The sequence below is a fragment of the Myxine glutinosa genome, unplaced genomic scaffold, assembly GCF_964187855.1.
Source record: "Myxine glutinosa unplaced genomic scaffold, kmMyxGlut1.1 SCAFFOLD_1926, whole genome shotgun sequence".
Classification (NCBI taxonomy): domain Eukaryota; kingdom Metazoa; phylum Chordata; class Myxini; order Myxiniformes; family Myxinidae; genus Myxine; species Myxine glutinosa.
The window spans coordinates 52,096-66,121 of NW_027618021.1; the positions used below are offsets into that span (position 1 = coordinate 52,096).

The 14,026-nt window shown below is 40.7% G+C and overlaps 1 protein-coding gene across 1 annotated transcript in view; it reads right to left on the reverse strand.

Moving 5' to 3' along the window:
* The window catches only part of LOC137421895 (protein unc-13 homolog A), a 63,737-nt gene extending 50,755 nt beyond the window's left edge, over positions 1-12,982 (reverse strand). The window contains exons 1-3 of the mRNA XM_078769281.1: positions 12,848-12,982; positions 4,645-4,732; positions 1,942-2,019 (exon numbers count right to left, since the gene is read on the reverse strand). Coding sequence (XP_078625407.1) covers positions 1,942-2,019; positions 4,645-4,732; positions 12,848-12,903 — 222 coding nt within the window. The 5' untranslated portion in view covers positions 12,904-12,982. The remainder of the gene's footprint in view (positions 1-1,941; positions 2,020-4,644; positions 4,733-12,847) is intronic.
* Between the last annotated feature and the right edge of the window lie 1,044 nt (positions 12,983-14,026).

Sequence of the window (14,026 nt, forward strand, 5' to 3'; positions counted from 1 at the left end):
CCGGTGGTCGTGTCGTGTCGTCTGTGACAAACGAACGAGCTCAGGGTTCCGTGAACCCGGCCGCCCCGGGGATCGACGCTCGCCTCAGAGTCGTAGGCGTGCCCCGTCTTTCCTCGAGTGGCCGAAGTTGCTTGCTTCTTTATTTTTGGATGATGCGATATACGCAGAAACGACGACGTATGGGCAGGCATTTGTAAATCCATGCACATGTGCACATGCACATGTCGATCGGTTCTTTACAAGGATATGCATCAACAACAACTTGCTACTCCCTGCACCACAGATGTCAATTTCCAAACAATTTACCTACTCCCTCTACCTAACTTTAAACTACCCTCCCCGGGTATTCGTGAAGGGGTCCATCCTCCCCCATGCACTCCTTCGCACCATGCACTCCACACCACTCAATCCACACTACTCACTCCACACACCATTTATTCCCACACACCAAGTATTCTCTCCATTTATCCACTTGCACCCCATGCAAGTCAATCACTCAACACTATTACACGTCCTCAATACACCTCTCATACACTTTCTCCGGTCATCCCAGACCATTGCCTCATTTCACCAAGTTCAACGATAACCAGATTCTCACACACACACAACCATTCTCGACCAATGCCTCATTTTAGTCAGGTTCACTATGTTTTTTCGTTCAAAATCATGGTAGATTAGCAAACCGATACATTTTTGGAAACGTTATTACATGGAAAATCTGAAAATCAATGTTTACATTTGTCAATTCCGACCAATTCGATTCGACCAATCGACCAATTCCATTCGACCAATTCGACCATTCGACCAATCCGATCGATTCGATTCAATTCGATTCGATCAACCATTCGACCAATTCGATTTGCCAATCAATTTGACCGACCTTTGCTTGTGTGGAACGGACTGTGAAAACGATGCGGACTATATTGTCGGATACGACACACAGGACAGTGATGACGAACTCTAAATGGCATATTCTGTAATCGTGTATGTTTGATGCCATTGACTGCCTGTGTATATTTTGTCATTGACTGCCTGTGTAGATGTGAAGTTATACTGACTGCATGTGTATATATGATTTTGCTGACTGCCTGTGTATGTTTGGTGATATGAATTATTGTGACACATTTTGATGTTATTAACTGCCTGTACAAAATGATAACATGTATTTGATTATGCAACTTATCGCGAATATAAAGACAGTATTTTGCAATTCAAAACCTTTGATTCGTATCTTACCATTCCCCATAGCACTAATTTGATACTTTCATTGGATTCCTTGTCCCTGAAAATATAGGTTTAGTATATTTTAAAAAGTTTTTAGGGTAATTAGAGGCAGAAATAGAACAAAATATGTATTTTACAGTGGCCATTTTGAAAATCCAAAATGGCCGCCATACAGGTATCTCTCCAAATGTAAACATTGATTTTTAGTTTCCTTATGCTATAACCTTTCCAAAAATGGATAGGTTTGCTAATCTACCATGATTTTGAACGAAATATAATTTATTGACAAAGTGAACCTGACTATTTGCGCAAGTTCATCCACAAACAATTTCATTCAATTCCTCATTTGCGCCTAAAGCTCATCCTCATACTCACACACATGATACACCAAGATACACCAAGAGCGGCTTCAGCTTGAAGTCGCCAGTGCAATTACACCCAAGCATTAGCGTTAGCCGCTCCTTCGCGACTTTGTAGCCTGGCATGGTCTTCTCCTCCTTCGAGATAAAGGAGATGATGATGTAGGAGTGACGTAAAGTCGCACATGATGACGTTCGCTGAACTGAAATTTACTCTAGAAGAGTGGCGTAAAGTCGGATTTGACGTAGGTCGAAATGGCGTAAAATGGGGTATGACTGTATATACCTACATCACTTTTGGAGGTCATTTACTTTGCAAGAACTGACCGGGCTAACGGAGAATGCTGTGTGTACTTACGAGTTCTTCATCATTGAGCGAAGCTCTGCAGGCAAGAGTAGATGCCAACCCAGCCTTGCGCTGCATTGCAGCGATGGACTGCAGGGGATTAAAAAAGTACTTCAAGTATTATTGCATTAGACACTTTGCAGGTCTCGTTTTGATGACTACTATACAAGTTTATGCAGTATAATATAAAAGTTTATGCAGTTTAAAGATATGATAAAACTTAAAGAAGAGTTGGGTTATTAAACTTTGACATTAAATGACAAAGGAACAATGGAACAATGAAACTTTGACAAAGGACAAAGGAACAATAGAAAATTGCATTTAAAGAGACATGCAAAACTTTTTAATCAGCTTTGCCTATAAAGTTTATTTTGTCTGACATGACATATATATATATATATCCATGACATGTTTGCAATTTGCATCTTGTTTCTTGAAATCATATCTAGTGCGTAATTGACAACTATATAACAAAAGCATTGTTGGGGAGATTGCACCACAAAACATTGCTGTTTTGAGAAAGTGAGTTTTGAGAAGAATGTGACAGGTTTTTCACGTACCATGGCCTATTGTAATGTAGAAGCAGTAAAGAAGGCAAGGGAAGAAAAATCATTGGAGAAAAGAAAAAGAATATAAAGAGTCATCAGTAAATCAAAAACACGAATCTTCGAATAGTTTGCAAATGTGCATATTCTGAATGTCTTTCCTTATCTACTAGCAAATTATCTGTTATCAAAATGTAATTTCAAGCAATGATGTTGTTTCTAATTTAAGTGTGTTTGGCCAAAGTGTCACTGCCCAAAAAAAAGTACTCGGACTCAATTCCAATGCGAAACAATATTAAGAAATGCTTTGTTATAAGAAATGCAATATTAAGAAATGCTTTGTTATAAGAAATGCAATATTAAGAAATTCTTGTCACTTTGAAAAGAGCAGTCAACAGCAAGGAAATCAGCAAGCAAGGTATCAGGGTTCTAGTAAATGTGGTGCACAGAAATGACATCGATGTAATGTGTGATAGAACGCCAAGTAAGGCCGATCCCACAAAGGCAGGTGCTATCAGGATGCGTGCAGAGAGAAAAAAGCCAAATTGTTATGGAAAAAAATAAGTGCCAGGTATGAATGATAATATAATTAAACTATACAGTCTTTCTTATGACCATTTTTTGGGAGAAATTATGCATTGCATTATGAAAATGGAATAGAAAATACATGTGAATCATAACATTGTATTGTAATGTCATGTGCAATTTTTTTGTAAGAACCTTTCCATAAAGGTATGATGTAGGATTGCCAAGCCAAAGTGGGAAAACAGAAGAAGAAAGAAGAGATGATCAGAGACGCAGAGGGGAGCGAGAGTTAGGTTCCCGGGAAGGGGGTTTGGTGGGTGAGTCTGAGGGTACGGTGGGGGGTGGGGGGGGGAGGTAGGGGGTGGGAGGGTTGAGATTGAGGATATGGTGGGCCGAGACCTGGGATCCACCACCGAGAACGAGTGTCCGGGGAGCGAGAGCTAGGTTTGGGGGAAGTGTGGGGTGGGGAGGGAGGAATGGCTAGTTTCCGGGGTGGACACGAGAGCTAGTTTCTGGTGCAGGGTGACACCTAGAATCCTGAGTGGGGAGACCAAGGGTCTGGGAAGGGGGAGGAGTAGGGGCGGGCCTGAGGTTATGGTTGGGGGGGGGGGGGCGAGATCTGTGGTCTGCAGGCAAGAACTAGTGCCAGGGGAGCGGGTTAGGTTCTTGGGGGGAGGGCGGGGGGAGTGAGAGCTAGGTTCTGGGGGGAAGGAAGGGGAGGTTGGGGGTGTGTGACCTCGGGATCAAGGGCGAGTGCTCGGGACTGATGGGGGGGGGGGGGGGGGGAAGAGCTAGGGACCGGGGGACGAGATCTAGGGTCCAGAGTGCGAGAGCGACTGAAAGTGTCGATAATTGGCAGACAAGCAAAGTAAAGACCAGGTCGAGGAAAGTGAGGTTTTGGCACAAGAAAGGGAAGGTGAGGGAGGGGATGAATAAATACTGATGTGGGAGTGGTTAGCTGGAAAAAGCAAAGAGGTGTATGCAGGTCAAAAAAAAGGTGAAGGAGTAACAAAAAGGGGAGAAGGAAATTATGATATAGGTGTGAAATGGTATGAATGGTTGATTCAGGAAAGCAGTATTTGTACCAAACCGGGCCTTGCTGTTCGGAAAAATTAGCTCTGCTGGACTGAACTGTGACTAAAAACTAAACATTACAATGACATTCCTGACTGTGCCATTCCTCATATCTCAAATCGAATGACAAGTCAAAATCAGGGTTTGTTTTGCATTTGAAGATAAGTTATTCCTATAAAGACCAAATGATCACTTGCTGGTGGCACCTTCAGAAGGCCCAGAACAATTTTCCAATTAAAAATTCACCAAAAAGGCTGTTGAAGCAGCAAGCCCATTCCCACTACATTATAACAAATTTTTATGAGAGAATACTAACAAATTTTGATGTGTTGAATTTGCTAAAGCGAAATAAGCTACACTGTTTTGTATATTTTAGCGAAGCATTGGCCGAAGACCCGAGTGACGCGTCGACCAAAGCCGACCAAACATCAACGATTCTTAAATTCCTTTAAATAATTTTGCCATACTGTAGAGTATTGATGTGAATATACCCCCCTGGTCGCGACTACAACGAGCTCCATGAGGAGGAACAAGCTTTGTAGGGGTGGGGGATGTAGGAGAATTTGCTCACCAGATCGCTGACTAGCGGCAGGGATTTGCGCCGAGGTTTTATCTCAGGCATACTGTCAATGCTATTGAGGAACTTTATGGCGGCCCTCCTATGGTTTGGACAGACAAAGAAAGAGGCAAAACAGGAGAGGGAGGGAGAGGTGTGAGGTCAGAAAAGGGAGGAAGGATGGAGTCACTCCAGGCAGATGACAAGGTGCTTTTGCACAAAGTGAGCTGGAAAGGGTAAGGGAGGAAAAACAAAAGACTGGATCGTGCAGCAGGATCCAGGGGTTAGGAATAAGGTACAAATTAGGCCATGAGCTGGAACATGGCAAAACTTTCAAAATCGGGTTCCTCAGTCACCTACAATTGGACAAAGGACAAAGTTACAGCTCCTGAAATGCTTTGACTCATTCAAAAGTACAGCATACCTTAAATTACAGAAGCAGCTGCGGCAATCCTCTATTTCCTTGCCAGCAGAAGGAAATTCTGATAATTAACAAGGTGGGAGAGGGAATTCATCAAGGGCTGATTGGTTGTGCAACTGAGGACCCATTTTAAAAGCTGACCACTGGCCATGGCTAATTTGGATGGTCTATAGCAGGAGAGGCACGATGGGAAGGTGAACACGGCAGACAATGCCTCACCAAATCACTAACAAGTGGAATTGGCTTTTTCTTGCGGAGGTCTGGCATACTGTCAATGCCAAAGAGACCACCATCTGCCCTGGAAAGTAAAGGAAGAGATGGTGACTCATAACATGTGGTGCGGGGCCAATTGGACATGGTGTTAGAGACAGCGGTTATTTCCAAGGAAATACCCACAGTTGTTTTATCAACCTCTTCCAAACACCAGCGCAGATCACTTGGTAACCCTCGATATCGCAATGTCATCTCCACATATTCAATCTCGACTTTTGTAGATTTAATATATTTGTCAGAAATTATATAACCAAATTGATGTACGCCACCACAATGGAAATAAACACAAAGTATGAAGCTGAAGCAATTTCCTTTCTTAAGGTAGTTGGCTGAAGGTTTTCGAAAGGTGTGATGTATCTGTAAAGGAAGGAGTTTCCACACAACGTGCAGAAGATCCAAGAGGGCATCATTACCATTTCAGATCCAGACTTGAGGCTGAGCCTGGTAATATAGACACCTGCTGGGAATCGAACATATGCAGACAATGTATTGTACAAGTTTTAAATAAAATGATAAATTATATTACAATTGGATATGCCTGTGCATCCAAACAACAAAACAAAAAAACATCACGCAGAGCACGATACTTGCAAAATCCACCCCTCCAACAAATAAAAAGTTTCCATGGACACATCAAATTGTCCATTTCAATAAGATTAAAATTGATGACCTTAAACAAAGCTCGGGTCAATCGGATTAAAATTGAGGATTTTTCAAATGGAAATGATATTAGAAGTTTGACCTTGAGTTGACCTTTAACCTTTTTATCTCAAAATATAGTTGGTTTCTCAATTCAGTGATGCACTATGAAATTGCTGTTTAATCTACAGGTTAATCGGTTGAGAAGTGACGATTTTTCAGATGAAAATTGATGATTTTAGTAGTTTGACTGAGTTGACCTTTTGACCTTAAAATAGTTGTTTACCCAAATAAGTGAGGCACTCTGCAATTGTTGTTTACGTGTCAAGTCAATTGGATGAAAATTGATGATTTTTCAGATGAAAATTGATGAATTTTCAGATGAAAATTGATGATTTTGGAGGTTTGACCTTGAGTTGACCTTTGACCTTTTTAACCTAAAAAATAGTTAATTTCCCAATTCAGTGATGCACTATGTAATTGCTGTTTATTTCTCAAGTTAATAGGTTGAAAAGTGACAATTTTTCAGATGAGAATTGATGGTTTTAGTAGTTTGACCTCGAGTTGACCTTTTGACCTTAAATCGTTGTTTTCCCAAATAAGTGAGGCACTCTGCAATTTCTGTTTAAGTGTCAAGTCAATCGGATGAAAATTTATGATTTTTCAGATGAAAATTGATTTTAGAAGTTTGACCTTGAGCTGACCTTTGACCTTTTGACCTCATAAATAGGTGGTTCCTCAATTTAGTGAGTCAATATGCAAATGCTGTTCAATTTTCAAGTCAATCGGATGAAAAATAAAATTTTAGAAACTGACCTCAAGATGACCTTTGACCTCAAAATAAATAGGCTTCTTCCTTTTGATCAACTCTACCATCTGCTGAAGTTTCGTGAAGATTGGTTTATAATTGTGACCTGTAGGCAATTGACAGACAAACAGACTCGTAACTTCACATCAAAATCCTCTTCTTCCATCGTCATTGAGCAGTGTGCCTTCACCATTCAAAACGCGTTTTCCTCAAAATCTTTCCGATTGGTCTATATCCGATTGGGGGAAAGCACGTGCGAATGTATGAAAGGAACTCAAGTTACTTCACGCAGTACTGTATGTCATGAGTAAAGTCGAGTACTGCTTCCTTTTGCCACCTTTGTAATCACTGGGATTTTGATGAAATCAAATTTGACACTCATTACCTCCGCCACCGAAGGTGGATGGAGGTTACATTTTCACCCCTGTCTGTCTGTTTGTTACTTGCAAAATCGAAGATTTTTCATGTATATTGGTTGGTCTTGTGCGTTATTCTGTCTGTTTATTTGTCTGTCTTTTTTATGTCAATGACCTACAGGTCACAATTTCAAACCGATCTTTATAAAGCTTCACCAAACGGCGGGATTGGTCATAAGGAAGAAGCCCATTGATTTTGAGTTCAAAAGGTCAACATAGGCCAAAGGTCAACAACCATTTAAAATTTCTAAAATCCTCAATCTTCATCCGATTGACTTGAAATTTGAATAGGCTTTTCATATAAGCTAACTAAATTCAACCACAAACTATTTTTGTGATCAACATAGGCCAAAAGGTCAACATAGGCCAAAGGTCAACAACCATTTAAAATTTCTAAAATCCTCAATCTTCATCCGATTGACTTGAAATTTGAATAGGCTTTTCATATAAGCCAACTAAATTCAACCACAAACTATTTTTGTGATCAACATAGGCCAAAAGGTCAACATAGGCCAAAGGTCAACAACCATTTAAAATTTCTAAAATCCTCAATCTTCATCCGATTGACTTGAAATTTGAATAGGCTTTTCATATAAGCTAACTAAATTCAACCACAAACTATTTTTGAGATCAACATAGGCCAAAGGTCAATAATAATTTCAAATTTCTAAAATCCTCAATCTTCATCCGATTGACTTGAAATTTGAATAGGCTTTTCATATAAGCCAACTAAATTCAACCACAAACTATTTTTGTGATCAACATAGGCCAAAAGGTCAACATAGGCCAAAGGTCAATAATAATTTCAAATTTCTAAAATCATTAATTTTCATCCGATTGACTTCAAATTTGAATAGGATTTTCATGTCAGCAAACTGAAGTCAACCACCAACTATTTTTGAGATCAATATAGGCCAAAAGGTCAATATCGACCAAATTTCTAAAATCGTCAATTTTCTTCTGATCAACTTAAAGTTTGAAGGCGATTTGCATATCAGCTCACTAAATTCAAACACCAATTATGTTTAAGGTCAAAAGGATGCTCTACCGAGTGCCATTCTACTTTGTTCTCGTTTGCCAAGTGTCGCTCTACTGGTGATTTTTCATTTGTTTGTTTGTTTGTGAACAATAAAAACTATATATCGCATGATGTCACAAAAAGCTGTGGATGACATGACAAAACCTGATGGTTGAGTCGGGTAAGTGACGAGAACAAACCGATTAGCTTTTATTTCAGGTCCGAATCCAGATCCGGCCTATCAGTGGATAGAAAACGTAAACTGTTCAGCCTGGCGGAGGTATGCTCTCTACCGAGTGCAGTTCTAGTTATTTTCTCTGTTATTTTCTGAGGTCAAGCCGTTTGAAAACAAACAAACAATGTTTTTTTTATCCTTCCACTGAAAACAAGTTATAAACAGTAGTAGTTGGATGCCTGGTATCTTATCCGGTCAAAATTCCAACCATGATTTCAAAACAGGAGAAAGAGAACATACCATGTAGTTTGGGGGCAGATTACAGACAGAATACGAAATAACCCATATAACTAGTATGCATGTTACCGTATACACAGACACAGGCTTTATGTACTGGTGCGACTCATAAATGGGACAAATTTGGAAAAAGGAAATTCTCTGCGAATGTTCAGAAAATGAATAACAAGTTAATTTTTTGGACGGGTCTATTGTTGTGGGAGTGATGCAGCCATGGCGTTCTTTTGATACTCAATAGAGGAAGCCGGGCAGCACATGTGTGAGATTGTGCAACCTATTGCCATCAAACCATCAAGTCGATACCGCTAATCCGAAACGCTCTGAGTGATCCATTACACATCCGACGAGCTGCTCTGTCATTGGAATCAAGGTTACACCAGATTGTGGGTTCGTCTACACCTGTTCGGAAATCATTTCTCACACTGTCATAAAAAAAATAAAAAAATAAAAAAAAGCAGCGACTTCCAGGCTGCAAGTTGCTCAAGGAAAACAAAGAAACAAAATAAATACACTGCTGTCAAGAGTGGAAATTAAATATTTTTCAAACAGTGCTTTAAATGTAGCCCAGGGCTTCTTAAAGCTAGACACAACAAAACAACAACAGCTTATGAACCCAAGGTCACACACAAAAAATACTTCTTGCCTGAGCGAGTGAGTCAAAATGATGATGGGGAGAACATCGTCAAATGGCATTGGAATCGTGAGTTTTGCAAAATTGGCTCAAATTAGGTCAACAAGGCAAATCTTTCCGTACTTTAACAGAAGATAAAACGTAGAATGACGTCACAATTACCGAAAGACAAACTTCCAACCACAACAAGAAAATATGTTAAATGCCACTCGTGTTACCAATGTGTTGTTAAAAAAACAACAAAAGCTTAAACTTAAGGCCCATTTGAAGATCGTGATCTAAAACACTCCAGCAAAGGTGGTTCAACCTCCCTGCATCATTGTCCAAAAACAGCGCCATTATCCCACTACAATGGAGCCATCCATTCTAAGATGATTGTGCGAGTCGTCGCTTTCGACGAATCTCTTCCCTTCGTTGGCGAGCTCACTAAGCAGTGTGAGTTGTGCGATGTCTGTATAGTCCAATGTGGGTGTCCCACAGCATCTACCACAAACATCGCAGGTATAGACTGGTCCTTGCGGAGATGGATGTTGACAGGTTTTCCTTTCTTGCCTCCGCTCTCTCTCGATAGTAAGTCTCCCACATTCAAAGTGGTCCAGGACTTTGCGGTAAATGTTACGCCAAGCTGACCTGTTTGTGGCCTGATGTTCCCAGGTGACAACTAGGATGGCACAAGACTTGAGTGTAGACATAAGGACGTCCTTATAACGCTTTCTTTGTCCACCACATGACCGTTTACCACATTTAAGTTGTCCATAGAAAAGCACTCATGGGATGATATGGTCTTCCATGCGGATGGGGTGTCCTGACTGGCAAAGGCATCCATTCTTTATTACTGCAATGAATTGTGTATTTGGATTTTTCTTACTGCAGGGAGGTGTTTACATCTGCATAGTATATGAAATTCCTAAGTTCCTAAGGTAAAATGTGCACACCGTGTGCCCATCACATCCTTTATAAAAAGTATATACACCGCATGCCTAACAGATCCTTGAGGTAGATGATACTCTTCAACCCCACTCCTCCCTCCAGGTCTTCAAAACAGCTGTTCACCACCATCTCTTATCTTCCCTCATCCAAAACCTTGATCTTTTCTACCCCTGTTAATTCACCCCCAGATCCACTTTTATTGAAATACCGACTTCTTTCCAGGAAGTTCAAGCATAGTCCATGTGTTTTATACTTCTCCCACCCACCCTCCCCCCCCGCCTTCTCATGCCTCCTCCCCCCAAGCCCTCTCACTCCCACAGATCTCCCGATATCCCTGTTCTCTGCTGTTGTACTTGTGTGCTTCCCTCTCTCTCCCCATCTTGTCTCCTGCTCCCTTTTCTGTATGTTTTATGTGTCGGTTTGTTCGTTTTTGTGATTGATGTGCTAGCTCTTACACGAGCCTCGATATTGTATACAAAAAAACAAAAATAATAATAATAAAAAATACACACCGCATGCTCATCACATCCTCATGTAGAGAATAGCCACTTTCTGCATAAAATGAATGGTAAATTTGCATTACAGTTTCCACCAAATTGTACTTTTTTTTACTTATTAGAAGATGAATGTTAGATGTGACATGCACTTTACAACCATCAAAAATGATGCAAATGTTTGTATTGGAAAGAATAATGGAAAAAAATAATAATAATGATCTGCTTTGATTTCCTGCAGATGTAGAACCAAAAACAGATCCATGCATGAAATCTTTCCATAATAGCAACGACAGACTTGGCATTTAATATGGATTATATATATTTTTCTTGACTTGGGTTTACTTTCTTAACTCAGTATATCAATCTGGTGAGTTTCTTTTACACTTTGGTGATTTATTTGTTAAAAGAACCATGTCACTGATTGTCTTTCGCAGCAAGAAGTCAATAACAGGATTATATCACAGGTGGCGTGACAAAATGTAAGGACAGGTGCATTTGATGATTGGCTTCACAGTCGGGTATACAAGGGTTGTTGCGTTCTGTATTAGTGGAAAACAACTGCTGCACGTCTCCAAAAGTTATTGCCGCTTCCTCTGGAGATGGTCCGTCAACTCGACAATGCTGTTTGTCATGGAGTGGTGGCTTTACGAAATTATGGCATGAAACAGCGTGCTATTGCTCGGCAGTATGGCATCACTCAAGGTCAGGTGTCAAAGATCCTGAAACGAAATGCTCAGAGGGGTGTCCCTACTCCAATACCGAGGCCAGGACGTCCCCGCAGAACCACAAGGAGGGATGATCGCCAGCTGCACCGGTTAGTCCGCAATGGCCGTACCAAGTCAGCTAATCGGCTTAGGGCTGAGTGGCAGCAACTAACAAATGTGCCTGTATCCAGAAGGCTAGTCAACCAACGACTGGTTCAAGCAGGCTATCGTGCCAGGCATCCCCTGAGAAAGCCACGCCTGACCAGACAACACCGCCAGTGCCAATTGCAGTGGGCTAGAGAGCACCGTCAATGGCAGCCAGGACACTGGAATCACGTGATCTTCAGTGACGAGTCTAGATTTCTGGTCTATCGTCAAGATGGCCACGTCCGAGTGCGCAGACAAGTGCATGAAGCCTACAACAAAGATTGTATAGTGCCAAGAGTCCAAGCTGGAGGTGGTGGGGTGACCGTTTGGGCTGCTTTTCATGCAGGGGGCAAAACTGACCTGGTTGTTCTGAATGGAAACCTGAACCAGTTCAAGTACAGGGCCATTCTGGAAGAAACATTGCTTCCATTTGCTCGTGCAGCCTTTCGAGGAAACTTTGTCTTCCAAGATGACAATGCACGGCCTCATCATGCTCGCATGATCCAACACTTTCTTGCTGACCGTGGTGTAGAGCATATGGAGTGGCCTGCCATCTCCCCGGATATGAATCCGATAGAGAACATGTGGGCAGAATTAACGCGTCAAATCGACCACTGGGACCAGCAGCCGACCTCTGTGCGTGAATTGCAGAAAGCTATTGTCACTGCATGGCAAGCGATTCCTGTCCAAACCTTGGCAATCTGTGAATAGCATGCCTCAACGTGTACGTGCTCTCCTGAATGCTCGTGGGGGTTACACGAAGTACTGAACTGTAATTTTACTGTCCGTAATCCCAATAGTAATTTAACTTTTGTTTTTGTTAAAAAAAAAATTGGCTAATGTGCAAAATAAAGAGATACTTCTGGAAAACGTACAGAAGTTTAACACAGTACTGTCCATGAATTGAGTTCGATATCAGTTTACATCACTTTCAAGGATCAATTTATTTGTTTCGAAATGTCAAATGTGGTTTTTGTTTCTTTTAAAGGTCACATTAACAAAATCTAGAATAATTTCAACATAATTCCAATGAACTTTTGGTTCAAAGACATCTTGAAAAGTAAGTTCACCCCCACAAAAGAAATATTCCATATTAAATGCCAAGTCTGTATATACATATATATGTTAAAAAGTGACCGTGACCGAAAAAAGGAATACATTTCATGATGTCATCATAGTCTTTCATGACCGGGACACTCGTACCGGATCGGAGAGCAAACTCGACCTGAAGGGTCGAGCTAGGATGGCGTGGGTGCACTCACCCTGCTGTGCCTTTGTTCCAATTAGCCTTCTGAAGCTCCCGCACCTCAGCCTCCATGCGAGCCTGTTGCGATAGCCATCATGTCAGATCTCATTCGACATGCACATTCAAAGGTTCAAATACAATACAGAGCGGGGGCGAAGAACGACAACAAGCGGAAAGCTCGGGAGGATTCATTTACTTATTTTTGTCCCAAAATGCTGAGGAAAGTTTATCTTTGTGTGAAGATTAATAATTCTAGTAGCATCGACCGATTCGATTGGCCAATTATCGGGCAAATTCTGAAGGTTGGAGTGAAGCGAGTGAAAGTTTGATTACAGAAAACAAACTTTTCTGAAGAGGAGACAAAAATTTGTCAATATCATGCACCAAAACCGACATACAAGTCCAATGACGCCACAAAAAAACATCCTCGACAATCATGACCTGATATTCCAGGGTCGAGAGCTCTGTAGAATGGAAAAAGGGGAAAAATTAGTGGATGAATTGGATCTTCGAACCTAAAATCACAACCTTGCGTGTATTAGCACATCACGAGCGAGGCGATATTTCATAATGACATGCTCAGAAACACTCCAAAAACAAATTGATAATAATTAATATGACAACAAAAGCACAAATTTACTATTCACAAATTAAAAAAATTAACTAAACCTTTACAACTCATATTTGGTTAACACAAGTCCATCTCATACTTAAGACAAAGGGTAATTGTTATTCAGAAACAATGGAAATAACCAGGTCCAGCCATGTACATGTTATCGCAGTGTCATGCAACTGGTCATGTGACAGGCCACATGATCACGCATCCCAATTGGTAGCAGCACAGGTTTTTTTTTTTTTTCAAGTGAAACTTTTATTGTAAAGGGTCACGTGACTGTCAGTCAATGAGCTATTGCACGTTTTAAAATAATTTGTCTGAGTCCAAAGGTTTTGAGGATCATTCCGGATTCAATATTTTAGGCCGATTCTGAAAATCAATTTATTAATCACCACAAACAGCTCCGTTGATATTTTTGGTGAAAATTGCAATTTTTTGCTTTCATTGTTTGGGCTTTTTTTTTTTTCTTTTCTTTTCTTACAACAGAAGGACAAAAAAGGCATTTTCTAGTTTTCTAAAAAAAATACCGCCACACGTACATTTTGCAAACATCATACTAAAATACACAATTTAGCGTCT